Source organism: Danio rerio, chromosome 8 (genome assembly GCF_052040795.2).
Source record: "Danio rerio strain M-AB ecotype USA chromosome 8, GRCz13ab, whole genome shotgun sequence".
Classification (NCBI taxonomy): domain Eukaryota; kingdom Metazoa; phylum Chordata; class Actinopteri; order Cypriniformes; family Danionidae; genus Danio; species Danio rerio.
Genome location: NC_141028.1, coordinates 53,735,470 through 53,749,492, shown reverse-complemented (window position 1 = coordinate 53,749,492; position 14,023 = coordinate 53,735,470). Strand labels below are relative to the sequence as shown.

The window sequence follows — 14,023 nt, the reverse complement described above, 5'->3', positions numbered from 1 at the left end:
ATGTCAAATAACTAAATCTGTAACAAACAAGTCTTGCAGAAAGTCCCTGTCTGGGTTGCAGCTGTGACGTGTGACTTTTCTATACAGAAAGGAGAACTGGAGCAGATGAGGAAAATATTGCTTTATTGTCTTACTAATCACTCTTTTCTTTTGATATATATTTTTGCTATTGGAGGAATATACTCCCATTTGCCTCACTATTCATAATTTACAATATGTGTTTTTGTCAGATATGATGATGTCTCCTGATATAGCGTACTTCTACTTAACCCCTGTTATAATGTGTTTCTAACTAACTGCTAAAACCACAAGAGCTGTGTGTGGGTGCTGGCTGGAGACAGATCTGCAAAAGTGCTTCCCCTAGATGGGTGCATACACAGGTCAAGAGTTCATAGACAGGACTAGGAGGAAAAGCAGATGTGGTAGATGCAGCATTTTTATACTGCTCTGTGTGTATGCGTGATTTATGATGCTTTAATAAAATTAATATTATACTGATATCTCTATAAGGAAGTTATGATGCTCAGCTGTGCTTTGATGATTTTTTGCTACAGTTGCTTGCTGCACCCCAGATGTCAGTAGTGTCAAGTATGTCAAGGAGAAGTGATACTTTCACCTGCCCTTTTGTTTCTGTGTGCAGAGGTATCTCTGTGTGCAGACCACAGAGAGATGATTCTGCCTGAAAACAGCTGATGGCAACAATAGAGATTGGGGGTAACTGATCAGAGGAGTGGCCAAAAAGATTGAACGCTGCTGATGGATAAAAGGAGGGAGTCGAGAGAGTTCGGGAGCTTTTGGACATCCAGACTGCTTGGCTGACGGTTCTTCAAAAGCCCAGGATCCTGACCTTCGCTTTATTCACTTATGCTCGATAAATAAATTCATTGATTTTGATTAATTGACTCCTGACCGATTATTGAATTGGGGTGGACTAAGGCAAGTGAGAAATAGTCCAACAAAATTTGAACATCTCCATGGCCTGCACAGTCACCAGATCTTGATATTATTAAGCCAATTTGGGGTGTTTTGGAGGAGCGAGTCAGGAAACATTTTCCTCCACCAGCATCACATAATGTTACACAATTCTGCTAAATGAACAGTTTAAAATCCTACTGGCCACTGTGCAGGACTTGTATCTGTCATTCCCAAGACGAATTGATGCTGTTTTGGCAGCAAAAGGAGACCCTAAACGATACTAATGAATTATTGTGGTCTAAAACCAGATGTTTCTGTTTCATTGTCCAACCCCTGTGCATTCATCTGCAACTTACACATGTTCTGCTGGTGATTTAGGTGATTTTAAATGTGGTGTGGTATTTAATGTCACATGGGTTGTCTAAGAATTTCAGAAACTTCTGATCTCCACACGTTGCTAGGGTTTACAGAAAATGCCCAGAAAAAATAAATACTCAGTAACCAGCAGAAAAATGCCTCCGAGGAGAATGGTAGGATTTGATTAAGCTCATAAAAGTCAACAGTAAGTCAAATAGCAACTCGCAACAACTGAGGTGTGCAGAAGAGTGTCTCTGAATGCACAACACATGAAACCTTAAAAAAGAGAGGAGCTACAGCACACAAAGATCACACTAGGTACCACTTCTGTCAGCTAAGAACAGAAAACTGATCGCACGATGACCAAAATTAGATAACAGAAGCTTGTAAAATGTTTGACTGGTCTAACAAGTCTCTATTTCTGCCACATCACTTGGTCGATCGGGTCAAAATTGGGTGAAAACAACATGGATTATGGATCTATCCTGTATTGTATCAATGGATCAGTCAAACAATTGTCTAATGGTGTGGAGAATACTTTCTTGACACTTCTGGGCCCACCATCTGAGCATATGTACATCCCTTGATGGATACAATTTGTCTAATTCCAGCTAAATGAATCTTAAATATTATAAATGTCAATGGTTACAGGAATTCAGCTTTCAGGAAAGCATCTTCTTTTGTGTTCAACAGCAGAAAGAAACTCATAAAGATTAATAATCATTTGAGGGTGAGTAAGTAGTGAGTAAATTTTCCTTTTTGGGTGAGTTAGCCCTTAAAGTTCATGTTTTGAAGACAATTCTGAGGAAAATGTAAGTAAAACACTTTCAAAATTAACAAAGTAGGTAGTATAGAAATAGAACAATAGTAGATTCTCAAGCACTGGCAAAACAAAGATATGCATTTAACCATAAACAGTCAAAAAGAGCCAATTATTTTCCTTATATCATGAATCATGAAATTCAAAAGTACCTATAAATACTCATTAGATTTTTTTAAAAGCCTCCATACATGTTTTGAAAAGGTGTGTCAAAGCAAACATTGCATAGAAGTACTATAAATCCTACTACAGCTACCTGTAAGATCTTGCAGAGATGGAAAATCATGATAGGCCACATCATCAAGCTTGCAGAGGAGAGTCCCGAGGGTCTGACACAGTCTTTCGACCATGCCCTGAATCCGAGAGATGTGATTATTAGAGCTACAGATGAATGAGAAAAGACACTCCACAGGATCTTGTCGCAGCAAACGCACTCCTGAGATATTCAAAAACAGACAAACAAGGTGTCATGCACAAAAATTCAAAAGGAAAATCACTTTTCACTTTCACTAGCTAGTATTCTTTTTTTAATTTAAATAATCAGTTGTATTTTGTAAATCTTGAAATAATGAAAAAAATAACACCTAAATGACCTTTGAAAGGGGGAGAAAAATACTGTGATTATTTTATTTTCAATAAGTGGAAACATGCGGCTCAAAGTGACTGGCTACAAAAATATATATATTTTTTACATATTTTAAAAGAGCCTTGCGTTTGTCCATCCTGATCTCATGAGGAAACGTAACGAATTAGCAACAAAGTAGAGTTTGAGCATGCGGAATTCTGTTGTACGTTGCTGTAAAAAGGGGCGAGATTAAACAAGATGTTAAGACATTAAAAAAGCAAGCGACTGCTCCATATTTTCAATTTCTGTCCAAAGAGGTCATGTTTTCATCTCACGAGGAAATGTAAGGTCATGTTTTCATCTCATCTCACGAGGAAACGTAACGAATTAGCAACTAATGCAAAAAGTTATGAATTGCCATGAGATAGCATTGGTTTGTGCATATTTTACACTCATTTGGGGTTAAATAACCCAACATATTTTAAAGTGTACTATGGAAATCAATAGCTATGTTTCCATTCAAAGAAGCAAATTAGGTTTTTCTGCAAAATTTGAACATCATGTAAACATTTGAAAATGCACATTTTCCATCCGATGAGCAGGGCCAGGCAGAAATTTTTTGCTACTTCAGCACAAAATATTAAAAAAAAAATCTGCAGATTATTGCAGAATGATTTTTAGTATCTAAAAATAAATGTAAAAAAATATTATTTATTATTTAAATTATTATTATTATAATTATCACTTAAAAACTTTTTATCTAAATTTTAATGCAAATCCAATTTGATCCACTTGTTTGGTAAACAAAGCCTCTACCCTAACCTCTACCAAAACTCTATATATATCTACTACAAAACAGAAAATATTACTTTACAAACTGTACTGTAAATAAATCAAATAAATTTTTGCATATTAGTCAATAATATCACAGAAATTAATACAAAAACTGAATTAATACTTAGACACATTTACAGAAATCAATAAATAGACTCAACAATTGCCTAAAATCTGTGGAAATTAGCAGATTTCTATAGGGCAGATTCTGTGTGGGCCTACCAATGAGTCCAAGAGAACAAAATCATCCCTAGTGCCAAATATCAAAAAGAAAAATGAAATTGCTGCAGGAGAAGCCACTTTGGGCCTTTTTTTCTTACATAGTAAATTACCTGCGCCCCAGAAGGCGTAATGCAATGAATGTGCGTTGTCTTTTAGAGGTGCAAAACGCTCTATGGGAGCGCAGACGCTCAAGACAGTTCTGAAGGTAATAATACTGAACCACTTTGATGACAGACTTTGGCTGAGGCATTTTAAAACGACCAAACAACATTTCTGATTTTGTTCAATGCCGCCGCTCAACTGGTTTGTCTATTAATACTGACCAACTGCACCTATTTTTATCATCACATGATCTGTTTAAACAAACAAATCTGTTTTTGTGATTGCTTTTTTGATGCGCATGCTGACATTTACTTTGTGAAAATGTTTTCCACTTAGTTTATGCATTTTTTCATGAAATGCAAAGTTTTAAAAACTTTATCCTACTCAGTTGTGCTAATAAGTTTTAATGTAGAGGTCTGCATTCCCGCGGGACAGATTTCCCGTGGGAGACCCGACCAGATTTCTACGGCGCGGGTATAAATTTCCAAATAAATCACAGGAGCGGTCGGTAACGGGTTTAATTTGGGACGGGAGCGGGCTGTCTAGCAATATCGCTCCCGACTCCCGAGTGAGCACGCGTATGTATGTGTGTAAATGAAATAGCGCGATGCTGTGTTTAGCTTGTTTGTTGCAGTGTGTGTGTGTATGTATGCGCACGCGTGAATGAGAGGTGTGTGTGTGTGTGTGTGTGTGTGTGTGTGTGTGTGTGTGTGTGTGTGGTGTGTGGTGTGTGGTGTGTGTGTGTGTGTGTGTGTGTGTGTGCGCGCGAATGAGAGATAGAGCTTTGCCTGTGTTTGTGCTTGGTGCTTATGAGTGTGTGTTAGAGGGCGCGCGCGCGCGAATGAGAGAGAAAGCTTTGTCTGTGTGTGTGTGCTTGGTGCTGTGCGTGTGTGTGTTTATACAGACAGCTTGTTATAGGCTGTCTGGACTGTATAACTGGGTGATTTTCGGTTTTGTTCTCCCCCCGCTCTTTAGCGGGATCGGGCGCGGCGGACATCAAGTGCTTAATATAAGCGGGAGCGGTCGGGTTCGGGCTAAAACCTGGCGGGTGCGGGCGGGAGCGGGATTCAAAATTTAGTCCCGCGCAGATCTCTATTTTAATTCACATTTTTAAAATGCGTTTTCATTAAGCATTTTTATGCAAAATTCGAAAATGTGCATAAAAATTGGTGAATGGAATCACAGCTAATGATTCTTTAGCATATCTTGCTTTGTGTTTAACAGAATAAAGAAACTCAAACAGATTTGGAACAAGTAGAGGGAAAGCATATGATGGCAGAATTTTCATTTTTGGGTGAGCTGTCCCTTCAAAATGAGTAGAAGACATTTTATATGCTTTCAGTGTCAGGAAAAGTTCAGCATAATAATTCTGCCTAACATTGCAATTGTGTTTAGTGGAAAAAACATATTGTATGAAAATATTCAACATTGTTTACATTTTGACTGCTTTAATCAGACATGTACCTGTGAAGATGTTTGCTGTGTGTTTAAAGTGTGGATCCACGGTGCTCCAGTTCTTGTAAAGATCCCCTAATTTAACATCTAGCTGGAAATAGTCCCTCAGAAGTTCCTCCTCTTTTTTGTCAGGTTCTGACAGTACTGTGCACAACCCCTCGTCTTCCTGCTTTATACCAGTCGTTCTTTTAGACATTTTCCCCAACAACTGCTCCTCCTCTTCCACTTTTCCTTTCTGTCTGTTTTCTGGTCCTGGATTGTTATTATGGCTGTAAACATAGTACCATAAAGTATCCTCTGTCTGTGTTAGTGTCCACACTTTTCCACGCATTACTCCAGTCCAGTGACTATCTGCGGTCTCGCGCCATCTAAATAGATTGACAGTAGAGTCATATCATAAACAGCTGAACACAGAGGTTTATACAGTTTAAAGAAACAATTTGTCAAAAACTTATAGGCACTTTTTTAAAATACAATTTTTATTATTGAAATGACAGAAATGACTGTGTTTTTCAAGGTCATACCTTCACCATTATTGTACACCACCATGTATTAAAGGTGAATATTGTGCAAAAGAGTTATTTAAAGTTAAAGCAAGCAGTGTAACATGATTATGGTACTTTTATAGTAAACATTGTTTTCCTTATTGAGTCGACAACGTGTTAAGGCCCTGATGGTGATGCTGCGGTCTTGAGGTTCGGCTCCAGCAGTAAACAAATGCCTCGTAGCTTTGATTGGCTAATCAGGAGGACCGGGAAAATTCCCAGCGCGCCGGTCCATTTTTTAGCCGCGAGGGCCGGTGTCCCTAGCTGCTTGCACTTTCAGCAGTCGCACTTTATTTATTTATTTATTTATTTATTATTTGACCATAGCCTCACTCTTTTTATTCATTATTTTTATTTTCTTGCAGCCCCGTGAGCAAAATGCAGCCTGCAGGTTATTCGACCCCAAACAGTGACACCTTGGTTAAAATAAGAATTCGAGTAATTAATATTATTGAATATTACACCTGCTCAATAAAAATTTGATGATTCACTACATTAATAAATCTGACATAACTTGATCAAAAATCTAAAAAGGGGAGAATAAACAGTGACAGTGCAATACTTATTTTTTTATTCCAGACGCACCACCATAGCAGTGGTTGTGGTCCAGTGGTCAGCATGTTGCATTACGACGCTGCAGATCCGTGTTTGAACCTCACCTGAAATTTTTTTTTTTTAGTCTTAAGACATTTAATACTGTTTGGGTTACTTATGTAGGTGTAAATATTTTATTTTTATTTTTTGTGTGATTACCATTACAAAGGACTGGATATCCATAAAGAATTTTGCACAGAATATATATTCATATATAGGAAAGAACATTGTGGTGTTTTAAAGAATAGTGTTGGATATTTAGCCACCTTTTAATGTTCTCATATTTATGAAAACATTTGAAGTACTAAAGCATCTGTGTCCTTGAAAAAGACATGGTAGTGTCATTAGAAACTGAATTGGAAATGATGTTATTTTAATGTAGTCAGTCGTGAACTGAGGTGGCCCGGTCTAAGGCTTGAAACTCCTGGGCTGAAAAGGAGTCCCACTACGGCCCTGCTGGTGAGAGTTTGTGTATGTATCCGCTGCCGATTTCCAAAAGGCTTTTGTGATTGTAGATGTGTACCTTGTTGATTTCCTTGTGAATCTGTAGTGAACTGACAGAGTTTGAGGATGAATTGACAACATTTAAAGACATAAAAGCACCGTTTTTTGGGCCGTGACAAGCCAATGCGTCTGGATGCGCCGCCATCTTGGAATTTATCCCGTTGAATCACATGAAATCAGATATATCCAGGGCTTTACATTAACACCCGCCAAATGCGGGTAGATTTCGGTTGTGGCGGGCTAGACAGCCGCTCCCACTAGCCACTTTGGTTGGCTGAAACCAATTTTTAAATTGGCCGTGCTGGCTCGTCGTCACTACAGATTAGACTGTTAGTTTATGACCGTTTGTCTATATGCGTACAAATGTGATCTTAGAATCGAGAAGCAGCACGACTGATAAAACCAGCTTTTCACACAAGCAAAGGAAAGCAGGTGAATAACGAATGAGGATCACGAACACGGCGAGACAGGCTATCCTCACTTAGTGTCGCGCATTGATCCTCACTTAGTGTCGCGCATTGATTCAAATCAATGTTTAAAAGCTCCTGTGCTGTTTTCTCACTCCAAGCAACTGTGCCTGATACGAAACTAGTGCGATGCTCGTGCACCCCACTGTCCTTCAAGGGCTCGAGATTCTTTGTAAGCAGCAGCAAATGTTGTCGCTTTAACCATTCTTTGAACAGAGTATTAATTGGCCTAACATTAACCGTGTGCGCAGCATCATCCTTTCATTATCGCACACAGAGTGTTTTTTACCCGCTTTCTTTTGCTTGCTGTTTTTTTGTTAATATAGTTTAATAATCATCCTTTACAGAAATATTGCTTTAATATGTTGTTGTATGCATAGTTAACTGATGATCTGGGACCTTGAGCCAGAACAGACCACTGTGCTTCGTTTTAGATGCGTGAGAATATATATTTTTTAAATGTCAGCTGTTTTGTTGAATAAAACGTGTATGTATACAGCAGCATTTTGCTTGTTTTGACACATTATTTAAAATTTGTGGCAAGGAAATAATTAGTTTGGTGTGGCCAGAGAAAAAAAGATAACGTTAAATCCTTTTTGTGTTGAGCCCTGAAAAGTCCTGTGAAAGAAAACGAATTGCAATGCAACACTTTTTATGAAAGCATAACCCATTTGCTCATGCTCATTGAGTAAGCTCATAAACAAAAACAGTTAAATGAATGAGAAGGCAAGTGGAAAAAACACAAAAATGAAGTCAATTTAGCAGCCGCAACCCATGCCAAAGTTAAATTTATGCACATAAAATATATTTTCCCAACTACAAAATTGTGGATAGTGAAAATGGCGAGTGGCTAGTGACAGTGTAAAACTACTAGCCACAGTGGCTGGTGATCAAAAAAGTTAATGTCAAGCCCTGGATATATCTTATGTTTATCCTATGCTATAAAGACTTCACTTATCACTGCTGTTCACAAAGTCCAAACACAAATACAGGGACACTGGAGCGTTTCAAAGTCGAATCGATCAGCTGCTCAGTCTATGAGCAGACACATGATCGATCCGCTGATGGATTGACTGATCTACGCAGCTTTGAAAATGCTTCAGTGTCCCTGTATCAGTGTTTACACTTGGTGAACAGCGGTGAAGAGTTGTTAACTGATGACCTTCACAGCCAATCACAGTCATTTCTGTTGAGTTAACCGTTCTAAATGTTAGCAGGAAATGGATGTTTTTAAAATCTCTGTACCGATAGGTACCGAATTCAATACTTTTGACAACACCAGTTTGAATACATCAAAATACTTGAAGAGATTATGTTTCCCTATGCTGAAGCGTTGCATCATTACATTCATTATTATCAGGAACATTATAAGAAGAACTTGGATGAACCCTATGTTGTCGTGGTCATGTTTTATTAATCCTATTGAATCAAATGAAAGCAGTTATATCTTCTGTTTATCCTACGTTATAAAGATTTACCATAGACTGGTATTTCCTCGGTTTCTTCAGGGCATATTAGGTTGTTCTGGAGGTCTTCTACTCAAGAAAAAGAGAGAGCGCCCTCTGGCCTTTGGAGGAAATTTACTACTGATCACATCACCATACTTTCCTCACATGATGTGCAAGACAATCGCAGCTTTTGCTAAATCGCAAATGAGATTTTATGTCAATGATTGACGTAATGGAGTGGCCTGCTCAATCCCCTGATCTTAACCCAAGTGAAAAATTGTGGGCTGACATTAAAAATTCAGTTTCTGCAGCAAAATCCAAAATTCAAAGGAAGTAGACGCAGTTTATTCATTATAGACTGAAATTCCTGTTTCCGCGTGCCAAATGTTTTGTTTTAAGACAGCAGTTATCACAAATAATGGCTCTGCAACTACATATAAGTTCAGTAATTTGAACTGAAGTGTAAAAATGTCTAGTTTATGGGTTTGTATGGGTAACAAGAAAAAATATGAATATTATTTTTATGAAAAGTTTAATAACGAGTTTAAGAAGAAAAAATACGAATATGAACAGGTTAATTTTTCTTTTATATGCTTCTTGTGGGAAAAAAAAAACACGCAACAACATAAAATCTCTTAATACTGATCCAAATTTGAATGTGTAATGTTTCCACTATTTTTGAAACATGGAAATAAAAGCTATTTAAAAATATATGCAAGTCATTAACTTTAAAGCACTGCTATTTTTTTACATTACTGTGGCCTATAATTATGTATGAGTTAGACCATCCCGGAAGGTGCGTATCTCACTTTGTCTGGCAAACTTTTTTTTTTACTTTTTACTGGAGTGACAATGCTGTTTTTAAAAGTCTGAAAGACATGTCTTAAGTAAGGGTATGCTCATGCTATTAGAACGTTGTTTGGAAATAGAGGCAACACATTCAAAGGCACTAAAAAATGTAATGGATGCTGAAATGTGTGCAGCCAATTTGACTATTATGACAATCTAAGGTCGACTTACTCAGAACTTTTTGTGTTTTGTAATTGTGTTGTGTGTGTTTACTTCTAATGGAGCAATTCATATATATCTATATATTACAGTATATTACTGTATATAATTTACCTGAAGGTCTGACCACATCCCAGAGTGAGATCCAGCCGAAGCTCTGACCGTGGACACGACAGAGACCGCCATGCCTTACAACTGGCAGAGAGTAGAGCATGCTGGGACATTCTGCTGCTTTACAGTTTACTTACAACATCAAATCAGACAGGTCAAGTCAGCTAAAGAAAGATAGGAAAAAGTTTAGAATAAAATCAAAGCAAAACACATTAAAATGCATGCAATGAAAATACACACATCAACAGTAGCAGACGAAGAGCTTAAAGGAAAGTCTACATTCAAATTACAAACAAACAAGAGACCTTTATAGTTTATATCACAGCTCCTGACCCTTACTTTTTTCAGAAGGAGAACATCAAAGAATTTTAGGAGTGCAGTGGAAATGTATAAAATAAATAGTGTTCTTCTTAATAAATGTACACGAGGAGATCTTTAAAAGCAAATCAGTTTTAAAACTATTGATTCATCTATAAAAGAGTTGACTCAGAGTGGTTCGAATGAATCACCAGCGTAATGAGACTTTAGCCGTGTCGGCGTGATGTCAATACAAAACTTAAACCCTGCCTATTTGTTGTGCCCGCAGACGCGGGAAAATTTAAACCGCCCCGCCCACAAACACTAGAAATCTCAGCTTGCATCGTAAAGGTTGCATACAGATACTATTGGTTATTATCCCTACCCAAAGATGAGGCTGTGAGGAGTCAGTGGTTGAAGTTTATTTTTGCTAAAATACCTCAGCAATATTCAGCTTATTCTGCGCCAACGAGCGGGGCAGCCATTTGAATCTTTTTGGCACGAGACTTCCGGTCTCATTTACTTCCATTCATTTTTAGACATTAAAAACTGCTCTTTTCGCTGTTTGATGTTGCAAACTGATATTTCCTTGTTATATTATTCTACTTGGTCTGTATAGTCATGCAAACATTTGTTTGTAGAGCAAGTAGTTTGACCGTTTTTTGCCGTTTATTATTCCTGGTCATTTCTCCCATAGGCGACTGGAAGTTCTAAGACAATTGCAAAAACAGGCGCACTTCCGCATTTTAGAATAAGGTCAATAGCCCAGCCTTGCGCTGTGTTCCTGTCATTTTTCTGATGAGTGCTTCAGCAATCTATGTGCTTACAATGGGGGATTTGTCAGCCGTATGTTAAAGGAAGAATCAGAAAAGACTATTGATGTATGGGACTTTGTCAGAACTTAAAAAGGAACTTTACAGTACACAGTTCATGGATCAGTTTCTTCCTCCATTTTACAAGTGTAAGTAAGTGTGATTAAAATGGTTGCCTTCTTGTTCTCTTTAGCTTGCAAATTATGTATTTAATTGTGTTTTGTTACTTGTAACCACTTGTACTGTGTCTGGTTAACTCTTTACATTCTCATACTGCGTCTAACACCATATTGAAAAGGCAACGTGTGCAGGTTTGTTTACAAATTTAAATGTGTTTGTGAGCTTGCGTTCCACTGCCGTTTGTCATTGCTATGGCCACCGTCAGCTGTGCCTACACTTGTGTGGCAGTCAAGTTTCAAAATAGTTCAGCTTTTGCCACTGTGTGGATTAATACTGAATGTGTGTCGCTGTTTTACTTATGGTTAAGAATAGAGCAATATCCTGGTGTTAAACTGCATTGGGCTCACACATACACCATGTGCTCTGACTACTTCAAAATTGTTGATAAGCCGTGGTGGGCATTTAACTCTGTCTCATGAACGCAGTCTAACAAATCACAACAGACTGGATCATCGGACCAATCACTGCAGATTAGCATCGCGCTAAGGAGCGGTTTGGGAACAAATGAATCGCTGAACGAATCATATAGGAGTTGTTGGGATAATCAGGTAAAAATAAATGCATATTATAAGACAATTAAAGTGTTTTTTGACCTTGCATGCATATCAGACTGTTGTTGGAGACCCTCAAAACCAAAATATTACCCTTTTTAATGCATAATAGGGGCTCTTTAAAAATATCCATATTGTAATTGAGTGCAAGAAAGTGTACCCAGCTGGTTGAACAGCCTGGTTTTAGAGAGGTTTTGGCCATTTCCAGGCTGGTTTCCAGCCATTTCCAGCCTGGTTTTTGCTGGTCAGGCTGGAAAATGACCAGCTAAATCCAGCTAAAACCAGCTTTACCAGCCTGGTTTAAGATGGACATAGCTGGTTTTGGCTGGGCTCCCATCCTGGCTAGGCTGGTCAAGCTGTTTTAGCTGGTTATCTCCCAACCTGACCAGCTAAGACCAGGCTGGAAATGGCTAGAAACCAGCCTGGAATTGGCCAAAGCCCCTCTTAAACCAGCCTGGTCGACCAGCTAAAACCAGCCAACCAGCCTAGGCTGGATTAAGCTGATTTTTTCAGTAGGGTATGTGTTCAGTAAAATAATGTGACCAGACCACTGTGATATACAGTGACACGTAGTGACATTATACAATTTATCTCACATTATATTCTAAGTGTAGTAAGTAAAACAAACACATTACTCTATATAATCTTAATTTTTCATATTAAAACATTCCAGTTAAAAAAAACATTTGTAGTCCATTGGAAGATAACTGTTGCTAGCAAATGGCTGGTCAATGGATGTGTTCTTTTCAAGGGTGCTCGACGAATAATCTGTAAATGTACATTAAAATCTTACCATTTGTGTGTTGTTTACATCTGTTTGCACTTTCGCATTCATTTTGTGGCATCCTATCATGTGATTGGTTATCAATGCACACGTGATTCATGTTGACAAAAACGTACGAGGTACTCGGTTCATCTTTTGAAGCGGTCCAAAACAAAACATTACATTATTTAGCTTAGTTTAGAAATTATATCAGAAGACCCTGCTATATAATGTTTCTGTTTGTGGGTACTATCAAAACGATCGGTCTTTAAGAACAATGATCTGTTGCTGTTCACCAAGAACGTTCACGGAGTTTATCTGGGCAAAAGTAAATTATCCCTGAGTGACTTCGCCGATTTTAAGTGCCGTCTTGATTTCTGTGTTAACATCAACATAGCTAAACAGACCACGTGGTCCTTTACTATGCTTAATTCAAAATGTTTACATCTCCAAAAAAAGATATTTACTTACTAATAATACGTTGTATTCCACATGGCAGTGTTCGACTGATGCAATTAGGCGTCAAACGAGGCTGTTCGGTGATTGGTGGAAAGATGCTCAGAAGCAAATCTGATTGGAGAAATCACGGTTAGTATACGCCCACCGAGGGATGGCGGAAATCCACGCCTTCTGCAGGCTTTGTGGAAGCGTAAAAACCGGCGTGTGTGGTGAAAGAGAAATGGCGGACGTGGTGTCTTCTTTCATGTCAATTGGCCTTAGTGAGCAGAAAGCTAAGGAAACGTTGAAGAATGAAACACTTTCATCAACACTCAAGAAAGCCATTGATCTGGTAACGTTACGTATTTGATTAGAATACATAACGAGTCGCTGATGTGGTTCGCTGTCAACGTCTTTAGCCTCTTGAAAACTTTCATTACAGTTTCTCTAATCACTTTATTTACAAAAACTAGTAACCAAATTAACCATAGATGATTAAACATGTTATTGCTTATGTTACTGTTGTGTTTATCAGGCTCAAGGCCAGCTGGGGTCTTCTGCCATTGACAAGATCACTGGCACTCTGTTGTACAGTATGGTGACAAGACTTAAAGACACTAACAGGCTTCCCTTTCTCGCAAAATACATCGTTTCACGAAAAATCACAACAGAACTGCAGCTGTCAGGTATCTGATTTTGCTCCTCTGGAACTGTTCACCTTTTGTTTCTCAGTTAGTGTATGTTGTGACTTAAAATATTGACTTTAAAGTACACATGAATATAACACTAAACATGGGTTTTGTTAGCTCACATTGCTAGTTTTGTGGTGAATATCATTAAGACAAAAACATAGTTTGCTCTTATAAATTTTAAATTTGAAATCTAGAAATGCGATTTTTGTTTGATTACAGTTACATTTTCAGATTACATGTTTGAGGTATTGGGCGTGGCTAACGTACTTAACCACACCCCTCCAACTGTCAAGGCTGATTTATACTTCTGTGTCAAGCTTAGGCACATGGTCCGGCGCAGCCT

General features: G+C 38.1%; 2 protein-coding genes across 12 annotated transcripts in view; one reads left to right on the top strand and one right to left on the bottom strand.

Moving 5' to 3' along the window:
- Positions 1–13,065, bottom strand: part of ogg1 (8-oxoguanine DNA glycosylase) — a 47,334-nt gene extending 34,269 nt beyond the window's left edge. For 3 of the 10 annotated variants that reach the window (XR_015497283.1, XR_015497284.1, XM_087263931.1), the window contains exons 1-4: positions 12,581–13,065; positions 9,951–10,111; positions 5,280–5,638; positions 2,349–2,528 (exon numbers count right to left, since the gene is read on the bottom strand). Coding sequence is in view for 6 of the 10 variants with exons in the window: in XM_087263931.1 (XP_087120057.1) it covers positions 2,349–2,528; positions 5,280–5,638; positions 9,951–10,060 (649 nt within the window). In the remaining 4 variants the exon portion in view is untranslated. 10 annotated transcript variants of the gene reach the window in all.
- A 102-nt stretch (positions 13,066–13,167) lies between these two features.
- The window catches only part of qars1 (glutaminyl-tRNA synthetase 1), a 32,420-nt gene continuing 31,564 nt past the window's right edge, over positions 13,168–14,023 (top strand). Inside the window, 2 exon segments of one of the 2 annotated variants that reach the window (NM_001423662.1) lie at positions 13,168–13,340; positions 13,524–13,674. In NM_001423662.1, coding sequence (NP_001410591.1) covers positions 13,230–13,340; positions 13,524–13,674 — 262 coding nt within the window. In that variant the 5' untranslated portion in view covers positions 13,168–13,229. 2 annotated transcript variants of the gene reach the window in all.